Genomic DNA, 25,318 nt, shown 5'->3' on the forward strand with positions numbered 1-25,318 from the left:
ATGACGCAGATAGATGGACCCCTCCACCTAAAGGCTATGTTCTTGTGGATGTGGATGCTTCCATTAACCAACAAGGACATGTCACTTGTGGGGGAGTGTTCCGGAATGAACAAGGTGATTGGATTCTGGGCTTCAGACGTGAATTAGGAAGAGCAACCATATCAGTTGCTGAACTTCTTGCTATAAGAACAGGATTAGAGGTTTGTAACCAACAAAAATTTCAAAAAATCAAACTGTTCTCTGATTCGTTAGAAGTCATCAACATGCTTTTTAGGGATTATCATTCTGATTCTTCATTTAATGAAGTAACGGCAATTCGTGATTTTATTTACAGCAATTAGGACCTTGTCATAAAACAAGCATCCAGAGACAATTTAAGTTGTGCTGATTATTTAACCAAGACTGCTTACACTGTTGGAGCAAACACTGTTTTATTTTAGAACTGTCCTTTAAGTTGCTTAGACATCTTGTTGTTGGATAAGAGGAATGCTTAGTTTCTCTTTGCTTTTGTAACTCAGGCATTGGCTTGCCTTTAACTCAAAAAAAATATAGCTGCTCCATAGAGTCCTATTTCGCTGTCGAGTACCGCCGTGCTCATCATAAGAAAAGATTTGAGCCTTTTAAATTTTAATCTGAAGATTCAGATTTTTTAATTTTTTTTAATTTTAATAAAAAATAAAATTTATAAATTTTATTAATAATTATATTCATTATCAATCCGATATATTCATCATCAATCTGGATAGTACTAATTAAATTTGGATGGTTTAATTTAATGCTATAATTTTCATAAATTAACTAGTTACAAGGTGTAGATTTAAAGTTTTTATTTTTATTTTATATTTATTAAAATAAAACTTATTAAAAAATTTAATATTAAATCTGTCTTATCCAAAGTACATTTAGATAGTCAGTTTATGAAAATTATAATATTAAATTAAACCACTTAGTGTCTCAAATTAAATTAGTACTATCCATATAGTTAATTTATAAAAATTATAGCATTAAATTAAACCATCCAAATTTAATCAGTATTGTTTAGATTGATGATGAATATATTTATCAAAAAAATTTATAAATTTTATTTTTATAAAATTAAAATTAAAATTAAAATTAAAAAATTTAAACTATCTAAATTAAAATCTGTATAACTCAAATCTTTTTTTATGATGAGCACGGCTGCTGAGCACGAAAACCGGACTCCTGCTCCGTAATGGCATGGCTTTCCGGCGAGAAATGGGATTTGAAAACCGAAAACGTGTGAGAGCGAAATGTGGAAGCGCTTGATGCTTTTAACTTCTTTCTGTCATTTCTTTCTCATACTATACGCAAACCAGACGCCTCTGCTACGCAACCTACCTTTTTACTTTCTTCTTTTTAACAGGCTCCCTGCTAATTTTTTTTTTATTTATAAATTATATCATTAAATATTTTTTATAATTTTTTTTTACCTTCTATTAAATATTGGTAAAAGAAATCACCTTGTTAAAGTATGCAGTATATTAATATATTCAATAAGAACAAAGTTAAAAAGTTTATCAAATTTTGAGAAAAAAATTAATAATTTTAATTTTTTATATCAATAAAATATGTTAAAAAAATTTATAAATAAAATAAATAATACAAACGTTTGAATTCATGGCGTCTTAAATTGTCAACACAAGCAAGTTGAGACCATGTGCACGGAATTTTAATTTAAGTACTTGCAAATTAGATGTGTAAATACCATATTTACTCTTATTTTTATTATAAAGTACATTCTCAAACGGATAAATAATACTTATTATAAGCGACTCCATGAGATATTGAAATTTTTTTAATACTGCCTCAATCTAAAATTATCAATTATAAATAAAATTTAATGTGAATTTAAAATTTATTATTCAAATATAGGTAAAATTGAAAAGATGCTTTGTAATAATGCTTTGAAGAAGTATATAACCTGCTACAAATCTTTCCCTTAGAAAAACACTTACTCCAAATTTGGCTAATCCACTGATCACCTTCGCTCATGTTTGGTTGAAATAGACAAAGAAAGCCAAATGTCTATTTTAAACTCAAACACTTAATTTCTGTGGCCAAAATCAATGGTTAGGCATACATGCCCTTGACAAAACCAATTCTAATGTAATGTGACTTCTCTATTGATTATATTATGTCCATGATGATACAAGATTCAAAAAAAGTTCAAAAAAAAAACTTCAATAAATTACAATTTCATTGAAAAACATATATTTAAATTAACCTCAAATCACAAAGATATTTATTTGATTATATATTTTTGCACTTATTTACGATTTTTTTAATGAGACTTTAGTTCAAGAAATTGAATATAAGTCGTCATCGTCCTCCTTTTTATTAAAAAAAAAAAAAAGATTACAGCACGAGAATGAAATACATATAAACATCACAAATAATTAACAAAATAATATGCAAAAACAGCAGTATGGATGAATTTACACCGGGCATAAGATATCTGATATGTCAAACACTAAAAAATCCAGCAAGCAACAAACCGAATGAACTAAAGCTAGCATATCATCTGCATTCTAATAGTAACAGCCTCTAGTATCACTTCCAATTATCTTGCCTGTTATTCCTGAAAGCGCAGCATCCGATGGAGTAGACAATGATGAGAAATATGAGAAAGACGATGTTCACAATAGCCACTTTCTTCCAATCAGTCTTCATGTTTTGAAGAAACCCAGCTTTGCAAGATTGGCAATTGAAGCACAGAACAGTTGGGTCATTCTTCCAAAGAGCACAGTCAGGATTGGCAGAGGTTGAATTTGCTGTGTTGGTCCATTCAGTCGGGTTCACGTACGTGAAGTTACATTCGTCCGCTGGCTTACAGCACCCAGACTGCACAGAACAATCAATATAAAAAAGGCTGACAAGTCAGATTCATAGTACTCAATATTTCAAATACTTGAAGGTCATATATTTAATCACAAGTGCTAATTAAGATATCTTATGCTGTAATTCTCTCTCGTAAATTGATATTAATTCCTGCAGCGAATTTTTCAAAGCACATTTACAAGAAGTCATGAACAGAGTTGGGTAAGCAGATGAAGGCAGAGAAAAAAACCAACACGCATATAATGATGTTAAATATTGAATTAATCATGAGATACTTTCCTGCCAACAGTGACCCACCTGTATGGTTTAGGGCTCCACTACATTTAAGTGTTGATGTGACAATTCATAAAACTGTTTCAGACTCAGCTACAATCCATCGTTGGCCCCCCCCCCCCAAAAAAAATCAATTTGTGTTGCGAGTTTCGTGAGGAAAAGGCCATATGATTTTGTTTTATTTATGGCCAATGAGGAGGAAAGGAAAAGCATATTAAGCAGCAGCTAAGCGATAATTCTTATTAAGATAAGTCACACACGAGTCTATATCATTTAGGTCCAGAATAAGGATCAACATAATCGAATTTGAAAAATGAATTAAAATAATTGACCAAGTCAATTAGACATCTTTATCCACGAATGAGACAAAAAAAAAACACAGAAAAAAGTAATCACGCAATAATGCAGCACGGAACAGGAAATTTTCTATGGCTGGATGGGTGGACAAAACACGATGCTAGCTCACAAGAAAGAAGCTAAAGTTCTTGGCCAGCCACCCTGGCAAGAATGAACTGTAAAATAATGGCTAGAAAAGGCTTTAGAAAATAAGCACGATTAAATATAATAGAATAATCCAGCCCTTTTCGGACTAAAACCAACTCGATGCAAAAGCCCATCTTCTTTCCGAGAGGAACCTTGAGTGCGTTGGAAAAGCATACAACATTAAACTCAAACACATTTTCCCAGATGTGATCTGACATATGTTCAGTTATTTCGAAGAGGGGGCTTTTTCAAGAGAACTTCGTCTCTCAAAAGTAGAGAGGATCCCCCGCCTTTTCCTTTTCCTTTTTTTTTTTTTGAGGTAAAGAGGAGCCTTTCTCCTGCATCTAAAAGCGTTTTATTTTTATATTTCTATCTCTAATTGTTGGGAAATATTTAAAAGCAAATATCAGCCATGGCTATATTGCGAGTCAAACTCGAATTCATGCCCAGAAAACACAAATACGAGCCGTGTTCGAGTGGAAATTCAAATTTTACTCAAACATGCAGATCATTAAGAGGGGAAAATGTAATTGAATTGGCGTCTTGACAAATCAATGCTGTATAATCCATATTTCTATCATAGGGGGAAAGGAAAGAACGCTTGTATGGTTATAAACTACAAATCCAGATCTGATAATGAGCATAAGCAACACAACTGTACTGCTCTGCAAAAAATCCCCTTTGCAGTGAAGAGAAATCTAAGAACAAAGGCATGCATGCTCAAATTTGATGTAAACCCAAATCAAAACAAAGAAAAATTCAATGATCGCGGTACCTGAAGCGCCGATAAGTTCTCGGTATAGAACTTCTGGACATTGTCTTGGAGAAATTGGTCTTTAAATTTGGAGCAGAGTTTGCCAGATTGAAGACAGCTCTGAATTTTGCTCCAGGTTTTGGTGTTGTTCACACGCTTCTGCAACCAGTTAGAGTAATCGCCGAGCCTATACTCCTTATAGCCTCTATTGGACAAGGCTTGACCTGCGCCTTTGTTGGTGACAACAAAGGCGAAAATAGTGAAGGCGAAGACCAGAACGATGAGGCAGAACATGACGACTAGGTAGAGCCAGAGGAGCCAGGACACGCGACAGCAGGCACCGATGAAGCCAGCAATAGAGACCAGGAGGAGGAAGACGCCGAGCGCAATGACCGGCTTCTCTAGCCATCGCTCGCAGTCGGTGTTGGCTTGGCGGCTGAGCCAGATGCCAGCAATGAGAATAGGGATAGAGAGGAGGAGGGTTAGGAAATTGAGGATCCCGATCAGATTGTTGCTTACACGACCCATTATTGAGTGAAGAAGGCAAATCTGAGCACACGGATTGACCTAAACAGAGAAGAGAGAGAGTGTGCGGAACGGAGACGAAGAAATTGGAAAGAAATTTAGAAGAGGGTTTATGAGGCCCTGTGGAATTGGTGGTGTGGTGCTTCCTTGTTTTATAGTGTCTCAAGTAGGTGAAAATTTGAGAAAGACGTTACAAAACGAACCTGCGAAGAAGGCAATCGAAGGTCTGATCTTCACGCGTTAAGCGCGTTTTCGCGATGGCCTCAACTGAATGTGATGCGTTTTTATGAATTTATTATTGTCTAAATATTTTTACTTCCATTATTTTAATAGATTTTTTTTTTTGCAAGCATTATTTTAATATATTTAATAAATTTTATTTAAGGTGTAACGCGGTAGGATAAATCTCTACAATTTGTAAATTGCATTGTTTTGCACTCTTTCTTTTGCGGTAAATGTTCATTTGTGCCCTTGTCATTTTTAAAAATAATATTGGTTACTACAATTTCTTTTATTTTCCAAGTGTATAATTTTCATTGTTCTTTCTACAATAAATTTTCAACATTGTCGTTTCAATTTCCAAACATGATATTGGTCCAACATCATTTGAGCTTCCCTCCCCATTTTTCCTTGTCTTTGTAATTTTCCATATCTTTATAATGTTCTTAAAAAAAAAAAAAAAACTTGTCCTCATTTCATGCCTGCGATTCTTCTTCCTTCAATTCTTTTTGAAAAATAATGGTCTTCATAATAAATTGAGGAGGTTTATGTACAAAAGTTTGGAAATGAAATGTTCTTTGTGTTCTGCCCTCATGAATTTTCTTTTGATGGATACTTCTTCCAGTGGTCTAGAATTCAATAAACATGGCTTTTTTTAATTATTTTCATAATTTCATCATTTAACGACAAAAAACTATTGATATCTTTATCCATTTCTCTTTCTCTTTTATGTTTCTATGATGTTTTTTTTAATCTTTGTATTACTTGATATGGGTCACATAACTCCTACAATGTTTTTACAACTGGGTAGGGTATTTGAAAGAAAATAAGCTCACGGATTAAATATGGATAGGTGACTTTATTTTAAAATTTAATTTATGAAGCTACTATCAAACAAGATCAATTAAATGTATAACATTATGATCATATAGGTACACATTTGGTCGATCAACAAATCTTATATTCTAGGTTTTTTAAAAAAAAAAAATTCTATTGAACGTTATGTGAAGTTATAATTTTCTTTTTGTTTATATGGTGTACTTGGATGAAGGATGCGCTTTATACATTAGTGAATATTGTGGAGCAAAGATATGGTTTAACAAATGAGTCAAGAACGAGAATGAGCAAAGTTACACAAATAATGTGTTTGCACTATGCTGTTTCCAAAGAAAGATACCATTAGCACTTGTAGACCCTCCTTCACCTTATTTAGCCCACTTAATTTTTGACAAAAATGAGCCAGATTCAAAAGAATTTTTTGAGAATATATGTATATATATATATATATAATTCATTATATAAGTGTACCAAAATATTAGCTAATAAGCAAATTAATATTGAGTTATTGAAAACTTGGTTTCCATTTAAATAAAAAATCATTGTTTTCAAGCTTAGCTTTACTTATAAAATATAGCAATTACAAGAGTTAAGCTGAACGTGAAATGCATCATCATTCGTTTTTGAATTAGTTTAATTTTGTTTGTCTAACTTTATAATTTATTGAGTTTATTTATGTTATTCTCGTGTGATTGGGTGTTGGGATTAAAATCTAGCTTCAAGTATGATAATTTACGTGAGTTGGGACTTGAACATATCTCTAGGCTAGAATTATTAGCAAATGACCTATAATAATGTCCCCACTCTGACAATAGAATTTAAATATATAATCTTGTGAGATATGAATCAAATTCTTATTAACTGAACTAAGTTTTGCCAAAAAATATAATGATATTTTGCATATAACTTTTGACTTTTTGTTTTCAAAATTAATGAGATTTTGTTATTTTATTCATAATGTGTTTTTTTAAAATTTTAAATTATTTTTATTAAATGCATTATCTTCAAAAAGGACCTTCAATCTCTTAAAAAAAAATCATATCGAATTCCAGAAACTATTTTACTTATTAAGCATAAACATTCTTTTAATCTTTTCACATTACATGAGATTTTATTTTAATTATTTAATTTTATAAAGAGTTTTTTGAGTACCCTAATGGTAGCATGATCTGTTTTGTTATGATATGTACGGAAACTGTTGTTCAATGTCTCATGAGCAAACTAATTTTTGTATTATGATGTACTACAAAGATTCGAAAGTAGTCTAACCGGTAATGCGATATTGACCCCCCCCCCCCCCCCCCAAAAAAAGGCACGATAAATAGCTTTTTAAAAGTACCTTTAAAGATATGCCGGCTAAAAAAAAATGGTTGCTGATATAAAAGTTTTATTAACAAATAATATTGTATGTAATTATACTTTTTTGTGGAAAGAAATGCATGTGATAATTTATACACGAGCTTTACTTTATATATAAAAAGTGAAATCTATAATAAAAAGTTGAGTTTATTTATATATAAAAAGTGAAATATACAAGATCTTAAGAAATTTGCTTTGTTAATAGGTGAATTTCTAACCTTCAAATTTTGATAATCAGCACGGTAACTTAATAAGTTAATATAGACCTAGTAACCTGAATTTATCGGTGATATAATAATATATTAATTACTTTTTATGTGAAGAAAGTGCATAAGTTTTTTTTGTTGTGGAGAGTGGATAACCTTTTTTTTTTCTTTTTACAATTCTAAATTGTCTTTGAAGACTTTCTCTTGCGTGTCATATACGATGACAATCATTTATACAGTTCGCACTTTAGATTTAGATACTTTCTTGTAAAAAATTAAAATAAAAAATGTTTTATCAAGGTAGATGAGAATTTTTGGGCCAAAATAAGTTGGATGAGAAATTTGTGGCAGTTGAAGTTTAAGAGAAAAAGGAAAGAAATAATGGTGATATATTTGCTTCTTGAAATTGAAAGTCATAAGCCAGATTAAGTTTAATTGGGAGTAAATTATTGGACAAATGGGAAAAAATATGAATCGGTGACCTACTGCAACCGTCATGAATCTTTTGAAAAGGTACCGTCCTTTTTAAGAACTCTTTTCTTAAAGAAAAGGCACGAGACATATTTTTAAGCAGCAAAAAACTAATTATTATTGGTTGGCCAAAAAATGCTAATGGTTTTTGGGCAAACTTGCTCTTAGATTATTAGAGGTATTCAAAATTTTAAACTCATTTTTTATATAAAAAAATAATTTGTAAATTTTATAAGTTTTTTTATGTGAATTTTTATCAGATCAAAGTTATTTTTTATTAAGAAGTAATATTATATCGTTTTAAAATGTTAAAAAAAATATTACATTATGAATAAGTTTAAAGTCTCATATGTTTCTAAACTTATAATTTAAAGATAAATTTATTATTTAAACCAATTATTAATTATACTATAAATGAAAATTTCATGCAATATTGGCGCATATATATATATATATATATTTAAAGTGGGTGATAGACTAATTAGATGGCTCAAAGAAATGAAAACAATCAATATTCTCTTTCTTTGCAAAGAAAAACATCAATATTCACAAACTATAAAATTGATGAAAAGTCGTATTATATGTAGATTATTTTTTTTTTAAGAGTGAAAATGAGAATTGAGACAAGCCATTGATCTTCGGGTCCCCAAATTAAAAAAAAAAAAAAGACGAGCATTGATCTGGAAAGGGCATTGTTAAGTAGAAGGTACGTAATAGAACGGCGAGCTCGGAGTCAAGTCAAGAAGTGGAGGCGGAACCACGAAGCTCATTCATCCAAATGAAATACAATCAAAGAAAGCGAGGCGTGACGGAAATTCCTATGAGTCATCAAACGTGGCTTGACTCGTTGCTTCACCAGTTACTTTTTTATATTCTATGAGTATAATATATAATAATATATTAATTTATCATAAACTTTTTTAACCTTAATTGATACGAACCCAAAGACGAGTCAAAATATAATATTTAGTACATTTGACAGGGCATTGGAAAAAGTAATAACTAAATCCAAAGCCAAGAACGTGAAAAAAAGTTATAAATTTATTAATTTAAAAAATTTTAAATGATTAAAGAGTTGTAGAGGTAAGTAAAGTTTTAAAAGACTCAAAAAAAAAACTTTTATCATATTGAGCTTAAATATTAGTCCAATTAATTTAATTATTAGTATTTTCTTAACTTTAAAATATTAGTTTATTTTATTTTATTTTAAATTTAAGTTTAGAAAAATTAGTTTTTTTTTGTTTTAATTTAAATAAGAGTAAAATATATTTATTAAGATATGGTTTATTCATTTGGAATCCTAGATTAACTAGAACTGAGTCATTAGTTATTTAAGTTTTTAAAAGTCTATTTAAATAATTAAATCATTTATATTTTTCATCCTTGATTTGAATTTGTGAATTAATTTTTTTAAATTATGAGGCTATTTTAATTAGTATTGTTTTTTGTAAAATAATATACTGTAGAATTTCGAACTATTATGAGCTATCGTTGGATTATCCTATATCATTTTTAAATTAAATATTGACCAAAGAAAATATATTATTAAAAATATGTTTGTTTAACATAGATATATTTTTTTTACTTTTTATAAAATATGTTGAAACTGACTTTTTGTTAACAGGTGACTTTCTGACGTTAAAATTTTTTTTTTTTTTTTTTTGGAAGTGAAAAGGCAAGCCAAAGCTTGTGACAGAGTCAGTTAAAAAAACTTAGGGAGTGGAGCAAAGGCTCTTCTCTTCCTAGAAAATTCCTTGACAGCACCAAGGAACTTCAAGCCATGAGCGTTCTTAGCAAGTGCATCCGCACATCTTACTAAAGCTCTCGGCCAGTGAAAGTGATTTCTACCTCATCTAGCTGATGAAGTAAATTCTTTATCTGACTACCAAGTGGCATTAACGGGTGACATGGTTCGCAGTCCTGCCTGATCAATTTAATCCCTTCCAGTGAATCTCTGTGAACCTTAATCCTACACAAATTCCGTTCCTTATATAATTGAAGTCTAGCTTTTGATTCCTTCAAGTTCTGCTTCAATAGAGAAACCATTTCCCAACATCTGTTGCAAACCTACCCAAGATCCAGTCTCCTCGATGATCTCTCATTATCCCAGTGCAAGTTTGAATAATTATAGCTGCTAGCATCTCTTAATAAAGATTGAATATTGGACTTCCCTTTGTATCTTAATTTTTTATATTTGATTTCTCTTAAGTTTTCTCATTTTTTGAGACCATCTGATATTTATGATTATAGTTTAAAGTTTAAACTAAATTTGAGTACAAGTGAAAGTTTTTTAATTATGATTTCTTACAAAATATGAGAAGCCAACTAATTAACGCACACATAACAGAACTGAAATCCTAATAACGATAATAACTTAGAAGATAACGACAGTTGAGTTCATCCCTTCGGTCGTTTCTGTAAGCACAGCATCCAATGGAATAGATATCCACAGCAAAAGGATGACAGTGAAGTTAACAACACACACATTAAGCCAACTGTTCCTGATGTTATCCAGCACTCCTGCTTTACACGCATCGCAATTGAAGCACAAGATACTTGGATTGTTGTCCCATGCATTACAATCTGGATCCGAAGACGACGTCGTCCCGTTTTCTGGCTTCTTCCACACTATCGCCGACTCGTATTCGAACCCACACACCCTTGAAGGCTTACAACACCCTGACTGCATAAATCAAAACACCACCACGTATGCTAATCACAAACTTGAACAAGTTTCAAAACAGCGCATACATGCATATAATTGTACTTCCCAGTACAATGATAATGAGTACTATATGTTATAAATATTAGATCACTTTTTATAAGTGAAATGGTTTATACATGCTTTAAAGTTTAAATGTCAGTTCTTAAAGAAGAAGAAGAAGAATGCTTTCCAGTTCAGAAGGCAGGTGCATGCGTAGAGCTTCTGAACCTCCACAAATTTAAAGAATGGCGTAAATATTCTCAAAAAGTTTCTTCACTGCAAAGTTCTTGTAAGGTTCAGCAGAGAGAGACATGATCAGAGTGAAATTGTGAAAGTGCGGTTAGAGCCTAATTCTTCTTCTTCTTCCGGCCCTTTTCAACTCTCTAAACTCTATGAAAAAATTACCATCATAACAACGTAACTTCAAAGGATCTAAACTTTTGAACATGAGAAGAATAACAGTGTCACAACATATAACATCATGCTATGCATAATTGAATTGGATTCAAATGTATTGGTTATTGTGTTCTCATGATTAAATGCTGTCGCAACATACAAGATCGTTATATATATATGCATTGCTCTTTCTGTTTCCGTTAATCTGTAGGAAGTCTGTTTTACATTTTGCATGCTGCTGTTATCTTGTGTAATCTTTTGTGGTTCGTATTTTGTTTTCTTTATCAATAATACAAGCGTTTTATTATTCAGGCAAAAACCAATGCATATATGTGTGTGTGTGTGCGTCTTAGAAGTATGCACAGGAATGTAATATCCCACCACACAAACACGTAAGCTGGGATAATTCGATGAGAAAGTAGATCAAAATTAAAGGAAGAGAAAATACGGAATAGTTGAGAGTACTACCTGAACTGAAGATAAATGCGATTGATAGAAGGGTTGTACAGTGTCGTTTTGATGATCGGAGTAAAATTTAGCGCAGAGTTGAACTCGCTGCAAGCAGCTCTTGATGTTATTCCAGTTATCGACGTTCTCCACTCTCCTCTGCAACCAGTGTGAGTAATCCCCAAGCCTATATTCCTCGAAACCTAATCCAGACACGGCTTCCCCAACCCCTTTGTTCGTAATCACGTACAAGAAGATGTTGAAGGCGAACAGCGCGATGATGATCAAATTCATGAGGAACAGATAGATGCAGAGGCAGGCGGTGGAGCTGCAGCAAACGCCGATCATACCTATCGTGGACAATACCATGATGCAAATGCCGAATATGAGGATCGCTTTCTGCAACCATTTCTCGCAGTCGCTATCCTTTCCTAGCGATTTGGCTTCTAATATTATGGGGATTGACAGAATGAGTGTCGAGAAATTTATTAGCAGGATCAAATTGTTACTCACCCTAAACATGTTGAAGAGAATTGGGAAATCGAATTTCTCGGCATTGGCAAGAACCAAGTTGAAAAGGAGAATGCAGATTTCAGAATCGGAAACAGAGAGCCTTACAGAACAAGGAGAGAACGTCTTTTTCCATTTATTTCCCCATGTTTTGACAATCAAATGAAAAAAAAATAATACAAATCATGAATATATTTTAAAAAATTATATTAAAATCTCACATAAAAAAATTTAATTATTGCAAGTTTAAATTAGTAATGTAATTTAATTTAATTATTAATAAATTTTATGGTAATTAATTTTTTTGTGTGGATTTAATTATAATTATTTTTATATTTTACTCTGTAACAGTATAGCTCTAATATAATTCCTTCTCTTTTTCCTTTTTTAGTCCATTTCTTTTTGGGTTATTGAAATTGATTGATGGCTTTTGGTTGCGGTTAACTGCTAGGTTAAAGCCATAGCTGACAAATGGCTGTGCCTGTGCGTGTGTTGACCACTAGACAAGCTTAGATTATCTAAATTTTGATTACGTTATAATATTTCTTTTTTCTTTTTAATACAGAAAAATGGTACAAAAAAAATAATTAGTTTGCCTCTGTCCAAATAATGCTTCTGCACCATAAAATAAATTTTTAAGGGTCTATTTAATTCAAGAGAAAAAAATGAGAGATGAGAGAAGAGGAGGGAAGAAAAAGGGAGGGAGAGGAGAGGAGAGTTCCCCTTAATTTAAAGGGAAGGCTTTGGAGAGGAGGGGAGGGGAGGACCAAATGAGGGGAGGGGAGGCCCCGATCCAAACGCTCCCTAAAAACTATACTTCATTCATTTTAAATTATAAAATATTTTTTAAAAAAATTTGACATTTTAAATTATAAGACATTTTAATAAAAATAAAATTTAATAAATAATATTTTTAAATATTAGCCTTCACATTATATTTTTTGCTTTTAATATTCTTTTATAAATAAAACATTAAATAAATAACTTTTTTAAAATTTATATTTTTATTTTAAAAAATAAAATTATAAAATATATTTAATAAATTTTATTGATATGTATATCTTTTTAAAAAAATATTTTAAAAATTAAGATAGAGTATCTAAATTGTCGTCAAACAAGCATGCACATGATCGAACACACCGCTGGTACTGGCTTATTGGGTGGAGTATATCGCATGACAGAAGAAGACAGGTAGATCAAATGGGCCGAACACCTAAGCTTTTAGGCCAAGCTCAATTATGATGGATCCTACAAGAAAGGGGTGGGCTCATAAAAACTGAAAATGGACAGTATCTGGGCCGTTGTGCGGCACATGGGCCCATAATACAATCAGAGTTCTGGGGTACCTTCCGAAACCTCTAGCTAATCGTGCTTTGCCATTCCTCCTTCCATTAATTTCAGCGTGTATTTACTATTTACATCAAAGAGAATGTCCAAAGAAAATTTCTCCTCTCATTCGCTTTTATTTAGAAGATGTTCAACATCTTTCACATGTGTACAAGTGGCTATTACAAATTTGATTCAACACTATACAAAATTCAATGATATTATATAGAAAGGGGTTACAATAGAGCCATCAGATTAGCGTTTGCTATAGACATTAGAACCATCAAAATTCATGGCTTATACTGGCAGCAGCTTGAATCAAGAATTATATCTGATTGCTCCTCTTTTCTTCCTTACAAACATCACTTTCTAGAAACTAAGGAATCATATGGTCCTGCCCAAGCAGCACTGGTCACAGCCGTGGTGCCATTGGCACCCTCGCCCCCATACGCCATCGCTGTCTCTCCTGCTTGTGCTCTCCCATAGCCATCAACAAAGGTGCTCGGTATGGCGGCGGCAGCAGCACCATACAGATTTGGTGCTATGTCAACGTAGCGTTAATGCATCAACGATTGAAAAATGCATGCAAATATCAGCTATTAAAGCATCAGCATACAGGAGCAAGAAAGTTACCCCGTGTTCTTTTTTCAACATTCTGAATCTCAGCTCGTAAAAATTCAACTTCTCTTGCCATTACTATCAGATTCTTTTCTGTTGCTTTCAATTGCTCCACTAGCTCAACGTTTTTGCTCTTCTCATATTCAAAAGTCGCACTTTGCCCAACCAGATTCAAAGGATTAACAAACAAGGTAAAAAGAGAAAGACAATGAAGAGCAACAAACAGCAACAATGAAAATATAAAACAGGATGTAATGCTAAGGCAAATGTTGAAAGATTATGTGGCATATAAAGACAGCCATCAATGATGAACACCATATGACTTGAAAACATGGTCTGACAGAGAGATCAATGCCACTCCATCACACACTAACGGTGCAGAAGTTTGATACACAGAGTGCAAGACTGCAAGTTAATATAGCAGAACATAACAATAGGAGACAGTCATTATGCTATTCAAAATACCCAATTTGAAGATAACACATCATGAATGCATTCTGGTCTCATCATGTTTAGATAATCCAATGAACAGCATTCTTTTCCCTTCGCACAATTTTATCCAACAAACTGACCTTGCATCGGCATTGTTACAATAAAAGGAGGAAAACTTATCCATGAGTCTAGTATCAGTTCTGATCTACAAGCAAAAGGAGCAAACCTATGAGGCTATATCAGGCAAAAGACTTACCGTAACCTCTGGTGTTCTTGCAATAAGCCGTCCAGTTCATCCTGCAGATCTGGCAAACTTTTGACATCACCACGGACTTTCTTTAGCTCCTGAGTAGCTCTTTCAACTTGGCTGTTCAATTCTTGTCTGGCAGCTACCAAGCTCTGTGCTTCAAGATGGGCGAGTTTGAGTTCTTTCTTTACATTCTCACCAGCTCTAATGTCTCTTTCCATTTTTGCAATCTTATCCAGTAAAACTCTGATCTGGATGTCACTTTCAGTTTGAATGCTCCTAATGTGTGCCTTCAGTTTTTGCACTTGCTGCTGAGCAGCAACAAGGTCCTCTCTCAAGGTCACATGAGTACTTGCCAACCTGCGGTTGTCCCCCACAAGTTGCTTTATTTCTGCTTCCTGAGATGCAATTTTATCCCCCAACATTTGAGGAGGCAGCGGCTCTAGTGAAGGATGGCCAGCAGAAGAGCTTACACCAGGATATGGACCATGCCGCATCATCCCAGGAGCTTGGACAGAACGCCTCTCAAATGCTGCTGGAATATTGCCTCTGGCTGCCATTTGTCAGAATGAGAACTTGTAGTCAAGCAAACATTGATATCTTACACACCAAAGACACCTGCAATAAAAATACCCACTGCTCCGATGGCAGGGGATATGGAACCATATGATTTGCAACATAAGTGAAAGCTAATATTCTAGCCTACTTTTAAAGAGAAAGCAAATGGAGAAAACATATGTTCACAATTTTCTATCTCTTGCTGTTATTAAGTGATGAATACTGTCATAAATGGCAAACAGAACTGAGAATTCAAGAAATAAACTTTATCAGGAAAGCAATGTATCAGGAGAATATTATGAAATGCACAATATGAATTGTCATTGCCTTCATATTTTCACCGAATGTACTGATGTAGGGGCAAATCAAGGATGACTAGGTAATTCCAATCCAGAAATTATCATGCTTCAAATAAAGATAACGGAATTATGGATATTAGATGTAGTCAAAGAAGACTTCAACCCAAAATTTTAAGCTGCAAAGTTAAGGCTCATAATTTTATTCATATCTCTAATAAAATGAACATATCTGGAAGATCTTGGATGAACCTTCTTTTCTCCAGACGTACAATTGCTTTTTGTAAAAAGTCGAAATATGATGAATTGCATGAGTAATAGAACTACAGTTTGTCACTTGGACCATATGCATAATATATTTACAACAAGAAGCCTTATTCCACAAGGTGGGATTGGCTACATGGGTATAATTTACTTACATGCAAGAAAAATGGTAAATTCCCTTTTTGGACAGTTATGGATGCAGAAGGATTTAAACCACAGACACTGTAGTTATTAACCACGTGCTCACCGATCAGGTAAAAGAAACTGAAAACCAAGCATATGTTTGGGAATCCGTTTTGGAAATTGGCACCCTTAAAATGGACACATCCAAAATCTAACAAACCCCAAAATGGACACCCAAATTTGCGTTAGTAAATACAAGACGACACCATTTCTGAGAGCAAAGTTGTAAGCATAGCAAGTGGCACAACAAGGAAAACTTTGGCAACTTCCCTTTTCGGGCAATTGCAGGTGATGAGGGATTCAAACCCCCAATGCTGTGGTTGTGCTCACTAAATAAGGAGGATAAACCATCAACTAACGTATACCAAAATGACAAGAACCCCATTCCACCATTCGCGACAGAAAGCTTGCAAGCATAGGCATAGCAAGTGGCACTGCTAAGGAAACATTACAATCAAAACAAATTCCCTTTCTGGTGAATGTAGGAGAGGAGGAATTGAAGCCCCTAATGCTGTGGAGTTATGGCTTTGCGCTCCCTAATTAAGTAGGCTAAACCAACAACTAACAAATACAATAATAATGAAAACCCTGTTTCTAAGAGCATGCTTGCAAGCATCCAAAGTGGCATTACTAGGAAAACATTCAACATAGGGAAGAATTGGAATTTCAAGCATTTCTATGAGTTGTATCTTAATTGCCTAAGTTTGGAATCCTAGCACAATGAAAAATACTATGGGCCTGTTTGGAAATCTGTTCTGAGAACAGTTTTCTATTTTTCAAAACAAAAGAACAAAAAAATCTATTCAGTAATATGTTTTCAAAAAGTGTTTTGTAGAACAAAAGAACAAAATATTATTTTGGAGAACAAAAAAATGAAAACAATTTTTAAATGTTCTACAATTATTGTTCTGAAAAATAAGAGAAAGTGAAAAAAAACACCTATTTTTATTATTTTTTTATCCTCAAAACATGTTTTACAAAACATCAGTTTTTAAAATAATAAAATAAAAACAGTTTTAAACAGCCCTATGATGCATGTGAGTCCTATTGAATTCATAGGTATTGCTTGTATAGTGCCTCACCAAATATGTGGAAATTGAAATATTGGGCTCTGCTACAAGCGTCTAGGATAAAGTTCTAAAATTCCGGCATTAAGCATCTTAAAATCTTGAGAAAACCACCCAGCCCGCCCAAAAATATTAGCAATGAATTCCAAGGGTAAACCCTCACAAGAAGGGGCACCAAAGGGACATAGGCGGACCTGTATTATCTGCCCCCACTGAAATCTTTGATGTATGAATAGTTGATATCATACCCTTTTAATTTTTGGTCCATATACTTTGACGAAGACGCCTTACTAAACCAATTGATTCAGGCAACTCCTCCAAGCAACTGAAGAATGACACTTTAAACTCAAGCAACTCGAGCCAAGTCATTCCAGATCATTCATCACGAATACCTTGAGAATTTTCTAAATAGATGATAATGTAAAGAGATTAATAAACAGAATGACGATACACAACATATCCAACATTGCCCAACAAAACAAGCCAAAGCATAAGTCGCTAGTCATCAAATGAAGAGGGCAGCAGTATAACACCCGATCACACACCATTGAAGCAAGAACTAGAAATAGAAGTTTTTTTTTTTTTAAAAAAAAAAGTAAACTCAATCTTTATTCAAAGGCGTCAATATTCAAACGATTATACGACCAGATTCAAAACCCAATTAAAATGAAAAATTTAAAACAGAGTAAGCAACAGTACGACGGCGTCCGACACAGGGTTGACAACAACGCAGGGAATAGAAGACGCGGGGAATAAATTCAAAGCCAGATTGAACAAAACAATCTCACTGGATTTTGGGAATATATAAAGCCCTAGGGTTCGAACCTTCTTCAAAACTTGCCCGAGAACAACCCCGCAGGGCCGACAAAGGCGCCAGCGTCCGACGGCGAACTCGACGAAGTGTGAAATACTTCTTCGTCGACGCAGAAAAATGGTTAGCTACGCCAGATAATAAAATTTATTTTTATATTTTATCAGTATTAATATCTCTTTAACATTTTTAGATTTTTTATATGCATGGAATGTTGGAGACATCTGAATTCTTTTTATAAGCATATGATATTAGTATTAAATTACATCCAAATTTAATTGAATACTGTATCAAAATAAACTCTTTCATGTCAAATAAATTTTTTGCCATGGTTTTAATTCCTAAAGTTATTTTCATTTTTTTCTTTTAAACATTCTTATTTCTTCAAAAAAATTTCAACAAATTAGATTAGATTGGACCTTGACCATTTTACTAGGTGGAATTGGACAGAAGAAGGAAAAAACGTCATGAGGAAACGGATTCTATAAAACTATATTAGACCTAAAATATAAGCAAAACGATATTATTATCTCACTTTTTTACATTTTCAGTACTGGAAACATCTCTTAACAATTTTTTTGCCCTTTTATATTATTAGCTAATTGAACAGAAAAGAAAATAGAATAAAGTCGCACTTTTTCTTCCTTGCTATGCTGAATATACCTTCGCTTTAATTCTGGCATCTCAAATTAGGACCACAGCGTGACCATGTACATACTTATGTGTTTCTATATAATATAAAAGATCTAACAAAAAATATTATCTATATACACATATATTAAGAATAATGTTGGTTTTTTCCTCAAGGTCTGTAATGCTCATATCCACCCATTCATGTTAGCTTTTGACATGACATCATAACAACAGTACTGTCAGAAAGCAAGAGGAAGAAGTTGGTGCAGACTTGTCCAGATAGGATGGAAAGTGATGGACTTTGGTATAAATTCGGAAAAACTAACATCACTATTTCCCTGTACAATCCATCATCAGTAACTACATTTTCAGATCATCATGATAAATCCAACCCAAAAGTTCTGAATCGAAAGGCAAGCTTTCACTATCTTACTGATTAAGATCTAGCGATCTGCCGAAAACAATAGGCTTGCTTCTCTCAGAACTGTACAAGTTGTTCATCTATTCAACCCTGCAAGAGTCCGCCAATTCATAATATTTACTCTTCTAATAGATTCAAAACTGTGAGCATTCCCCGAACTGTGCGTGCGCGTGTGAAGACAGAGACATGTATGTATAGCAGGACTGTCAAAGTTTCAATCAATAGCTCGTGGATCTTATTTTTCTTGAGAGGCATAAGCCCAATTTGCTGGGAAAATTCAGGAACTTTTTCACATGATCCGTTTATTATGCCGCCCCCAAACTTGTTTTTACATGCTATTGGGGCGCCTTAAAAAGCCGCAGATCCAACTTCACAATATAACCAAGTGGTTTAGTTTGAGAGTTTACAGCTTCTTTGGATGCATCATCAAGCTTTCAGATTGATCTCAGATATACGACAGCTCGGCAATCATGTTCTACATGCAGAAGTACTGACGTGGAAAGTGATTGTGTCAGTTTAGAACTTACAGGAGGTCATCACTTCTGTCAAATATTTAAAGAAAGAGGAAACCCAACTTTCTTTCTGCCTTAAAAATCTAAAAGAGGTAAGCAATATGAATAAAATTCAAGGGATATAGGATAAAGTTTAGTTAAGCGAAGTATTTCCCTGGCCCTGCACAAATCTTGGATTCATTTTGCTGTTGTTAAGTGTTCACAGGTTCTACACTTAGCGCTGTGTAAGACTTGAAAATAGCCCCACATCGGAGAGCCAACCAGTGAGCGAGCAATGAGCGGCTATAAAAGCTAAGGAGAGTTGGGGAATAAGCATACCTTTCTCGGCCTTTTGGCTAAGATCAAGTGTAGTATCTGTTCTTATCAGTTTAATATCTGATACGTGGGCCATCGGCCCACATGATATTAAATTACTTTTTTAGGGGGAGGGTCCGCTACAGTAGCTTGCTACTGGGATCTTCGCGCGTCGCCCATGCGTTGCACTGCTGCACGGGCCTGGCGCACCCACCAAGCCCAAGTTCAAGATTTATACTGTGTTATTTTATCGGGCTGGAATTTTTTTGTTCCTTTCAAAGCTGAGTTGTGATACTTAGGTTTTGATGGGCTCAAATGGTGTATTTTCATATCATCCGTTGGGCTGTATGGCTCCGTTTAAGTTGGACTTCTTTTGAACTCACTTTTGACATGATTTCCGCAGTGTTAAGGCCCAAATAAAGATTAAATTTAGTATTACCAATAAACATCGATTAACTCACGATCTATGCGCGGTACTAAATTATGTCTAGTATGGTCATTATTTTCTATAAATTCTTGGTTCAATTTTTTATAGTTCATTTTTTAGGTGTGCTTATAACCCCAACAATGTTCTGGTAGCCTTCTAATATCTAGTAGTACTCACATTGTTGCTGTTTCTGGTATGGTATTTGTATTGGAAGCTGAGGTTTGGTCTTCGACTTCTACAATTTCCCCTCCCATTCTATCTCCATATTTGGTCCACAAATTATTCTATAGGTGTATTACGTAGATTCCTCAGATCACTGAAAAAGGATCCCATTGGAATTTTCCATGGTATAATGATTAATCAGCACCTACGTAATCATTTAATTCTGAATAAGGATCTTAGTTTTCAGAACTCTGAATATATGATAAAAAACCAAGGGAAGGAAATTCGTAAACTAACTTGTTCATTTTCTCTATTAATACTTACCGGTCTCACTCGAACTCGGCACAGCACCACTCTACTCGTGGCAGAGCCATGTTCCGGAACAGGAAATTTATAACCTTACACCTTATATTTTTTAATATTTTGAACTTTTTAAATTTAATGAATAAAAATTGGAGATCCGTATTTAACATTCCTAACATATTTTTGATGGAAGAAGTCTCTGTATTTTACCCGAATAAAAATATATATAATTTTATTTATGTTATTATATTTTTTACCTAACGTAATTAATTTTAAAAAATTAAAATATTATTTTTTTAATTGTTAATTTTTAAATAATATTGTCCTGCACCCTTGATTTAGGGTTTTAGTTCCACCCTAACTCTACGAGTCTACTTTGTATTCTAGTACTTTCTATCATGTTTGAAACAATCATACTACAAGACTTTGGCTCTCTTTTTTCTCCATGGATGAAGACTAGAGCTCTCTTTTTCATTTCTGTTCCGTGGGCATTTCGTTAAAAAGATGAGAGCTTTGAGGGGGTGCACTGATGGACCTGGGTTCAAAATTATTGATTTGGTTTAGGCCACCATTCCAATGGATTGAAAATTAGACATTGAAAGCTAAACACACATTTTGCAATTGAGTGGTGGGGGCATTTGCCCATCCTGAAAGCTACAAAGGTTTGTCATCTTTGTTTACCACTCAGGCTTCCCTTCAAAGGCTAGAAGGAAGAGTAAATCCAACCTCTTTTCTACTAACCAGTTATCGCTTGATAGCTAACGTAAAATCTAAGAGAAATAAGCACTATGACGAAAGTCAACGCAATCCTGCAAAATTTTGGACATACAACCAGCCTGGCATAAGTAAATGGCTGCTCAGAACAATTAAAATGTAATATATATATATATATATATATGTAATCCTAATGGGATTATATCAAATTATCTATTGGCCAAACTGAAAGTGTTGCTAGCAAAATCCAAGCTTCAGATTAAGTGTGTGAATATTAAACCTATGAGAAAACTCAGACCCAAAACTCATCATCAACAAGAAAGTAGTAGAAAAATGGAAGCCCACGTTGAATAAATGGAGCTCTCCTTGAAGCACACAGAGTTGGAAAGAGTAACTGAGCTTATCAACATTCCCTAAACTGGCTCTTCCTCTCTAGGTGTTGTTCAGAGTCACGTTCTCATATTATTTGCTGTGAAAGGAAAGCTTTTATTTAAGGCTAGCAAGTAGTCCCACACTGGGAAGTCATCACGCGAGCAGAGCGTTGAGCAGCTATAAAAGCCGAGGAAACCCACGGCACAAAGCATACCTTTCTCGGCCTTTTGGCTAAGATCAAGTGTAGTATCTGTTCTTATCAGTTTAATATCTGATACGTGGGCCATCGGCTCACATGATATTAAATTACTTTTTTTACGGGGAGGGTCCGCTACAGTTGCTTGCTGCTGGGATCTTCACGCGTCGCCCATGCGTTGCACTGCTGCACGGGCCTGGCGCACCCCACCCAAATCTTAGTCCAAGTGTTGTGTCGTTTGTATCTGCCCAATCTGGAGGCCTGCTTTCTTAGCCCGACAAAATTCTCAATTGAAATCAGAAGAGCATAGTTTGCTTTGACATTGCATGCATATTGTTTCGGCCCAAATAAAAATACACTGAGCAAGGATCCCGGCTTGATTTTTAAATTTCCGTTGAATTGAAAAATTAGATTTCATTTGAAATATTGAACTTAATGTTTTAAAAATGTTTTGTTTCTAAAAGTGATCATTTATATTCTTGAAAGTTGCAAAATAAATAATCGTGGTACTATGAGAACAGATCATAAATTTAGAACGATGTTACTTATTTTCATGTTGAATCCTTACGTGTGCCAATAAAACCAAAATCTGGCTAGCTTTTCATTTTCTGGAATGTTTGATCTTGCATTTTTCTTGTGTTGGTTCCTACCAATCTTATTTAAAACAGGATTAGTACTAAGCATTTTGTGATGTTGGAGGTAGTGACACTGCCAATCATAATCCCACTAAAGAGTTTAAAATGGGGACGACAAAGTACTGCGTCTGTGAGGCGGCGCCACTCCATTAATCAGAATAATTATTAGTACACTTATAAACCATATCCCATTTCTCCCACAAATCCCAATTCTCCACTTTCTATTTTTCACCATCTTTCGTCCACAGAAATTCTTTTATATATTTATCACATAAATCACCGACATTTTAAGTTACCAAAACTTGTGGATTTCTCTCTCATCTAACATTGATTTAAAATTGGTGAGTGATTTATTTTAATATGAATGTCTCAATTGTAATTGTTACTTTTCATCAATATTTAAAAATTATCAAAATATTTTTAAAAAAAATAAAAACTTTCATGGTTAATCAGGATACTTTTCATGTATGTTGTCACTTTTAAAAATTTAAAATTTTATACTTTTTTACTATCACATGATAAAATTTTTGACATTCGTTTCGATTAAATTGATTAATTATTATATTATGCTACATAAAATATTCATCGAGTGAATACCTTTATACCACTTAGCAAATCCCTGCACAAACATAACCGCGCACATGTAGCCCACTAGCTAGTGCCTCCATATTTCCTTGCTTTTAGACGCGTGCCGACCTCTATTTTTTTCAATAAAGCAAATATTTTCTTTTACAAGTTTGTATCTTCCAATTTTGCATCATTATTATTATAATTATAAACTATACAATAGCTCCATCATCTTCATCCTTTCTTATGACGAAATACTTCAAAATGTTAAAGACTATATTGTTTGCATAACAATTGTGAGCTAACTTACTCTTCAATCGCACTAATTTTTCAAATAAAAACAACAGTTTTAAGGGTTAATCGGGGAGATCATCATACTAGCTACATGACAAAAAAAATGATTGGAATTATATCTCAATTTGGAACAGAAGACATAAATCTCTAAAGATTAACTCAAAGCGTATTTTCCCACTTAAGGGCACTATACTTTCTTCACTATTATTCAATTACCAACCGCACAACCTTTAATTCTCAAGTCTCGACTATAAATAGCATGCACCTGAACGTCCTTCTCTACAAATTAAAATCCTCTCATAGCCTCTGATACATAGCATATAGAAAGTGCCACTTCGATCCTTTTAGTTAAAAGCTGCATGTTGCTTCCCCATCAATGGCTGCTATAAGGAATCTAGCCCTTACAGCTTTGATCGTTGCGTTCAACATTGCTGTTGTGTGTGAAAGCAGAGTGGCGAGGAAGGATCTGGGGTTGGACCTCGGTGGGGTGGGTATTGGCGTGGGTGCTGGCATCGGTATAGGGCTCGGCGGCGGCGGCTCTGGTGCTGGTGCAGGGTCTGGCTCGGGTTCGGGGTCTGGGTCTAGCTCCAGCTCAAGTTCGGGCTCATATTCAAGTTCAGGGTCTGGTGGCGGAACGTCCGGGGCAGGTTCAGAGGCAGGCTCACACACCGGATCTCGTGCGGGATCAGGATCTGGGTCGTCTGGAGCAGGTTCGGAGGCCGGGTCATACGCCGGATCTCATGCCGGGTCAAGGTCGAACGGAGGAGGAGGAGGAGGTGGTGAAGGTGGTGGATACGGCGGAGGCTATGGAGGTGGAAACGGAAAGTGAAAGATTAATATAGTTAACAAGGAAAGCTTGTGATGGATGTTTGAATAAGTGATGATGCATTGATGAATATGGATGGATTTTCAAAAGATCATTTCATGCATGTGTGAGTCATGTTGGTTGTTAATTGGATTGTATGTGTTAGTCATGTGTGCTTTAATTATTGTTACTACATAATCAAGTAATAGTTGGATGAATGATAAATGTGGGAATGAGTCATATTGCATGCATGCTGTCTTGTCTCACTTTTCTGGGAAGAAGCTATACATTACAACTAACTAACTTGTATATGTGTGTGTGACAGGATTATATATAGGTAGGTTTTTATTTTTATGGATGAAATTGATAGCCATACGATCGAGAGTGATCTGATGAGAGCTCTACGATACGCTGCGAGGATTAAAATTAAAGATTACAATAAAAAGAGAAATCGTGTGGGAGTGAAAGTAAATGAATAAGAGCAGAAATTAAATAAAATAGAAAGGTTCAAATGGACTTGATTTCTTTCCCACATATCTATATTGATATATTCACAACGCCTCCGTTGTATTGTAAAATTTAAACCATTTAGATCAAATCTTAACATGTCTTATCAAATTTAAATATCAAATAATCTCAATTTGCAGTGTTTCTTTGACTATGTGGGTGGAGATGGGAGGGAGGGAGATAAGGTGGAAGCATAGTAGTGAGAAAGTGGTGAGACCTGCAGCCTGCAGGATTGTTTCCCCACGCGTGACTGCTTGTTTTATTAGTGAGACGCCTTCAAAGCTGAAGCCTGAAGCCGAACACATGCAAAAACAGAATGACGATACACAACAAATCCAACATTGCCCAACAAAAAAATCTAAGCAAAGTGATCTAAACAAATCCAACATTGCAAATATGCATTTTTTTAGGTGTTGGATGTTAAAAAATATTGAATATTTTTAGTGTTTTGATATGTAATTAATGTGTTTTTTAAAAAGTGTTCCTAATAAATAGATCACTTTATATTTATTTTAAAGTAAAATATCTTATTAAATAGTGATAAATATAAAAAGATAGTATTAGTTTGAAAATAATTAACCAGCTTATTAAGATGACATTTAGTTAAAAACATCATACATTTTTAAGTGAG

General features: G+C 34.0%; 4 protein-coding genes and 2 non-coding genes across 9 annotated transcripts; 3 read left to right on the forward strand and 3 right to left on the reverse strand.

Annotated features, from left to right (window-relative positions):
• Positions 1–2,326: 2,326 nt before the first annotated feature.
• Positions 2,327–5,032, reverse strand: LOC129319193 (tetraspanin-8-like). The gene is made up of 2 exons (XM_054964186.1): positions 4,391–5,032; positions 2,327–2,862 (listed from the first exon to the last, which is right to left on the reverse strand). Exons 1-2 carry the CDS (start codon positions 4,895–4,897, stop codon positions 2,572–2,574), a joined length of 798 nt encoding a protein of 265 aa, XP_054820161.1. The 5' UTR covers positions 4,898–5,032; the 3' UTR covers positions 2,327–2,571.
• Positions 5,033–10,325: 5,293 nt separating this feature from the next.
• LOC129319468 (tetraspanin-8-like) lies at positions 10,326–12,168 on the reverse strand. Its single transcript, XM_054964542.1, has 2 exons — positions 11,555–12,168; positions 10,326–10,669 (listed from the first exon to the last, which is right to left on the reverse strand). The coding sequence occupies exons 1-2, from the start codon at positions 12,053–12,055 to the stop codon at positions 10,361–10,363; spliced, it is 810 nt and encodes a 269-aa protein (XP_054820517.1). The 5' UTR covers positions 12,056–12,168; the 3' UTR covers positions 10,326–10,360.
• Positions 12,169–13,473: 1,305 nt separating this feature from the next.
• LOC129319359 (protein FLX-like 4) lies at positions 13,474–18,004 on the reverse strand. Of its 4 annotated transcripts, none has more exons than XM_054964406.1 (4): positions 17,860–18,004; positions 14,676–15,219; positions 14,003–14,142; positions 13,474–13,910 (listed from the first exon to the last, which is right to left on the reverse strand). In XM_054964406.1, the coding sequence occupies exons 2-4, from the start codon at positions 15,164–15,166 to the stop codon at positions 13,732–13,734; spliced, it is 810 nt and encodes a 269-aa protein (XP_054820381.1). In that variant the 5' UTR covers positions 15,167–15,219; positions 17,860–18,004; the 3' UTR covers positions 13,474–13,731. The 4 variants fall into 4 exon arrangements, with proteins under 4 accessions (XP_054820381.1, XP_054820380.1, XP_054820379.1 ...); XM_054964405.1 differs by having other exon boundaries at positions 14,676–15,284; XM_054964404.1 differs by having other exon boundaries at positions 14,676–15,302.
• Positions 18,005–19,725: 1,721 nt separating this feature from the next.
• On the forward strand, positions 19,726–19,920 carry LOC129321157 (U2 spliceosomal RNA). Its single transcript, XR_008595945.1, has one exon. It is a non-coding gene; the product is annotated as a U2 spliceosomal RNA (small nuclear RNA).
• A 1,973-nt stretch (positions 19,921–21,893) lies between these two features.
• On the forward strand, positions 21,894–22,089 carry LOC129321115 (U2 spliceosomal RNA). The gene has a single exon (XR_008595911.1). It is a non-coding gene; the product is annotated as a U2 spliceosomal RNA (small nuclear RNA).
• A 1,557-nt stretch (positions 22,090–23,646) lies between these two features.
• LOC129320851 (glycine-rich cell wall structural protein 2-like) lies at positions 23,647–24,431 on the forward strand. The gene has a single exon (XM_054966505.1). It carries the CDS (start codon positions 23,752–23,754, stop codon positions 24,202–24,204), a length of 453 nt encoding a protein of 150 aa, XP_054822480.1. The 5' UTR covers positions 23,647–23,751; the 3' UTR covers positions 24,205–24,431.
• Positions 24,432–25,318: the final 887 nt, after the last annotated feature.

The sequence above is a fragment of the Prosopis cineraria genome, unplaced genomic scaffold, assembly GCF_029017545.1.
Source record: "Prosopis cineraria cultivar Desert tree isolate PC_DT_omini unplaced genomic scaffold, ASM2901754v1 PC9, whole genome shotgun sequence".
Lineage (NCBI taxonomy): Eukaryota > Viridiplantae > Streptophyta > Magnoliopsida > Fabales > Fabaceae > Prosopis > Prosopis cineraria.

Bases quoted from the DNA above. Each gene is read 5' to 3' on its own strand.
- LOC129319468 (XM_054964542.1), bottom strand. From the start codon at position 12,055: ATGTTTAGGGTGAGTAACAATTTGATCCTGCTAATAAATTTCTCGACA. The intron at 10,670-11,554 runs GTAGTACTCTCA...TGATTTATGCAG, and splicing joins CGCATTTATCTTCAGTTCAG to TCAGGGTGTTGTAAGCCTTC.
- LOC129319193 (XM_054964186.1), bottom strand. From the start codon at position 4,897: ATGGGTCGTGTAAGCAACAATCTGATCGGGATCCTCAATTTCCTAACC. The intron at 2,863-4,390 runs GTACCGCGATCA...TGTTCTGTGCAG, and splicing joins AGAACTTATCGGCGCTTCAG to TCTGGGTGCTGTAAGCCAGC.
- LOC129320851 (XM_054966505.1), top strand. From the start codon at position 23,752: ATGGCTGCTATAAGGAATCTAGCCCTTACAGCTTTGATCGTTGCGTTC.
- LOC129319359 (XM_054964403.1), bottom strand. From the start codon at position 17,280: ATGATATCAACTATTCATACATCAAAGATTTCAGTGGGGGCAGATAAT. The intron at 15,220-17,228 runs GTCCGCCTATGT...GACAAATGGCAG, and splicing joins AGTGGGGGCAGATAATACAG to CCAGAGGCAATATTCCAGCA. The intron at 14,143-14,675 runs GTAAGTCTTTTG...GGTTGGGCAAAG, and splicing joins CAAGAACACCAGAGGTTACG to TGCGACTTTTGAATATGAGA.